At 37.2% G+C, this 3382-nt stretch overlaps 1 protein-coding gene across 1 annotated transcript; it reads left to right on the top strand.

Annotated features, from left to right (window-relative positions):
- Positions 1 to 393: 393 nt before the first annotated feature.
- On the top strand, positions 394 to 2795 carry LOC108239278 (H-2 class II histocompatibility antigen, E-S beta chain-like). The gene is made up of 5 exons (XM_017421878.3): positions 394 to 745; positions 844 to 1110; positions 1440 to 1733; positions 2162 to 2304; positions 2386 to 2795. Exons 1-5 carry the CDS (start codon positions 694 to 696, stop codon positions 2443 to 2445), a joined length of 816 nt encoding a protein of 271 aa, XP_017277367.1. The 5' UTR covers positions 394 to 693; the 3' UTR covers positions 2446 to 2795.
- Positions 2796 to 3382: the final 587 nt, after the last annotated feature.

The raw sequence follows: 3382 nt of genomic DNA on the forward strand, positions 1-3382 counted from the left end.
ACTAACAAGATTTTTTTTTACTCACTAGAGCTGATTGGAAAAAGGAAGACATTGTTATTTTTTCATCTTTGTTTTTTAATTTTGTGTAGAGAGGAAGCTGCATTTAAACACAAAAAAGTTCCTTGTTTCATTGTTTTTGTTAGGATCTGGGTTTTTGTATTCTGTTTTGTCTTCATGTTTTAGTTTGAGTTTATTGTTTGTGTTATTTAGTTTTCATCTTCCCTGTGCCTCAGCCATCATTCACTTCTCCTCAGTTACTCTTTCTCTCTTCCCTGTTCTCACCCATCTACACCTGCCTCTAGCTCTGCAATCATCTCAAGTGTGCCCACTTCCACTAATTACCCTCTGCCTTTAAAACCCAGTCACTTTCCACATTTCCTTGTGGGTTCATTGTCATACTTTGCCTCCCTGATGTGCTGTCTAGTTTTTCCCTGCCGGTATGTGCTGCCTCCTGTGTTCTTGTGTTTAGGTTTTGTTACGTTTAGTTCTGCTGCAGCGACAGCCTTTGTTTTGGGATTTTGATTATTTATTTAATAAATTAGTTTATTTTTCCATCATGAGTCTGCATACTGGGTTCACCTCCTTCCACCTTGACCATGACAGTTTTTGTCCACCCTTTATTTCCTCTTATCTGTGAACACATAAATGCTGCACATCAGAGAGGCTTTGTTCATTTGGCACTCATAAGGAAACATGTTTGCTCATAATTTTGTTCTCAGTTTGGTTTTCTTTCTGATCAGTCCAGGTGAGTTGCACTTTTACTTTTCTATTGGACTCCCATGTTATGTTTTTGGTGCTAATAAACTAACAAATTTAAATTTGTGCATTTCTCTTGTTTCACAGTTTTCTCTGATCAAGATTATTACCATGTCAGTGCATGTTGTACTTACAGGGGTCCACATTTTGAAGCTATAGAATACATAATTAAACTGACTTTTAACAACTATATTAGGATGGAGTATAACAGTACAAGAGGCTACTGGATTGGATTTACTCCTCTTGCAATAGATGAAGCAGCAAAACGGAAGAGTGATCCTAATGATAAGTGGCAAAGAAAAATTGAAAAGAAACTTGTGTGTGAAAACAACATAAAATACATCCAAAGTTTAGGTAAGCATTATATTTTCTTAAAATAAATTGATAATCCAATTTACCTTAAATTTATTGTTACTGTAGATGCTCACTGAGACATTTCAAAGAGGCTACTTATGTGATTTATGTTTACAAATACAGACTGTAAATATAGCTGTCTTCTAAGTTTTACCAAAGTAGAAGTCTCCACAAGACCAAATATAACAATATTTTGTGAGATGTTTCCATTTTGTGCCTTAAAAAGTGATTCACATTCATTCATCTGTTAGACATTGCATTGTACCTGAGAAAATACAGAACAGAAAATATAAAAAATGCCATGAAAACATAACTTCCTTTGTTTTCAGGGAATCTTACAGCAGCACCCACCATCAAATTAAAATCAGCGAAGCAGCCTGATGGTGGACACCCAGCCATACTCGTGTGCAGCGCCTATAACTTTTACCCAAAGCAAATCCGACTGACCTGGTTAAGAAACAGAGAGGAAGTGAGTCAAGAGGTCATTTACGAAGACGTGACATCTGACGGCGATTTGTACTACCAGATCCATTCTCACCTGGAGTACACCCCGACTTGGGGAGAAAAAATCACCTGCAAGGTTGAACATGTCAGCCTCTTTGAACCAATACTCGTCAACTGGGGTAAGTTTACTGCTGTGATACAAATCATAAATATAATTGTGAACAAATGTCAAAGTAATGGTTGGTGCAAAATACAAGCATCAGCCACTGGTGTGGTTTGTCTTGACCTTCACCACATGTGGGGGTGCTGTTTTTCTGCAACATCTGTATACCCCACATGATGGGCTTGCAACAACATGACCACTCCACCTCATGCAAACCCACAATTCGATCCTTATCCAACATTATCGCTCCACCCGTGATGCCACCACATGCTCCTTCTGATGCCTAGGTTAGACCTGCCAGCTCCTTGCAAATCGGATCATTTACTTACCCGTTGCTGGTCTGCATGGATACCAAATTATGTCTGAATCAAACCTCTCCTTCTGGGTGGTTAACCTTTTGCTAGTGTGTGAACAAACTGTTCATTTATTTTCTCAATGTTTTAGATGGCTCCTTCTCTGTGGGAAAATACATTTGCATTGGTGCTGCAGTGTTTGTACTCAGTCTTGGTCTGATTATTCTGACCTCTGGATTCATCTACTACAAAATAAAAAAGAAAAGGCCACAGTGGGCAGTGGTATCTGCCATGGTGAGGACAGAAAGGGAACTGTAAATCAAATAAAACTATTAAAATACCGTATATTAAAAATATGCTGTTTTGTTTTAACAGGCAGTACTTCCCGGATCTGAAGATTCAAGCAGCCCAGAAACAAACCTAAACGACAAATAATTTCTATTTTAAATGTTCTTCCTCTATGTACGTCTGTTAGGTTTTTGGTAATTAGGTTGGTGTGTGGTTTGAAAGCAGCATGTGGTGTATAGTGAATAATGTACTAATAGAATATACTTTTAAGTTTGCTTGGCAAAGTTTAGATGTAACTTATGCACAGCACTCATTGAGTTTCTTAAGGATGTACTTGAATGATAAAACTCCTCAGGCCTCCTAGGTTTAGTTTCTTCTCTCTCTCTGTATGATCCACAAACAAAAGAATCACATTTTCTATACATCTGTTATGTATAACAATGCACTGTTTTTATTGTTGTTGTTTTCAATAAAGACTATCAAGAAAACAAAAATGATGCAAGTTTGAAAATTCTCCAGACACATTTTTTTCGCCAAAAGCAAATATCTCCAGCTGGCCTTAAAAATAGACTGCTTACTGCCAGTCCTCGGAGCAAAAGTGATTTTTTTTATACAATGAATTAAGTAACAAGATTTTGGCAGGTCAAAAAAACAACATGAACTTATTTTGTGACAGATTATGTGTTTTTCAGATAATATAAACCTTGATCATTATGTAAACCTTTTTATGTGAAACTTTAATGTGAGAAAATCAAATTGGTTTAGTTTGGCTTTGGAGCTTGTTCAAGTACTTTTCCCTGTTTCTCTTATTTTGTATTTCGATTATGTGACTTCTTCTCCTCTGTTCTGCTCTCGCTGTGTGCAGCTCTGCTTGGATCATTTGTATTTTTACATGCCAGCACCCTTCCTTGTTTTCGCAGAAAGGGACAGTTTGTAGATCTCACTGGTTAGTTTGTTGTTTCTTAGGATTCAGTGGTTCATTTCGTTCCTGTTTTAAGTGTTGTTCTTGTTTTGTTCTGCTTTCAGTGTTTGTTCTGTTCCCCTCATTGTGATTTTTCACATCTGTGAGTGTGTGTGTGTGTGT

This window comes from Kryptolebias marmoratus, linkage group LG12 (assembly GCF_001649575.2).
Source record: "Kryptolebias marmoratus isolate JLee-2015 linkage group LG12, ASM164957v2, whole genome shotgun sequence".
NCBI lineage: Eukaryota > Metazoa > Chordata > Actinopteri > Cyprinodontiformes > Rivulidae > Kryptolebias > Kryptolebias marmoratus.

Bases quoted from the DNA above. Each gene is read 5' to 3' on its own strand.
- LOC108239278 (XM_017421878.3), top strand. From the start codon at position 694: ATGTTTGCTCATAATTTTGTTCTCAGTTTGGTTTTCTTTCTGATCAGT. The intron at 1,111-1,439 runs GTAAGCATTATA...CTTTGTTTTCAG, and splicing joins AAAATACATCCAAAGTTTAG to GGAATCTTACAGCAGCACCC. The intron at 2,305-2,385 runs GTGAGGACAGAA...TTGTTTTAACAG, and splicing joins GGGCAGTGGTATCTGCCATG to GCAGTACTTCCCGGATCTGA.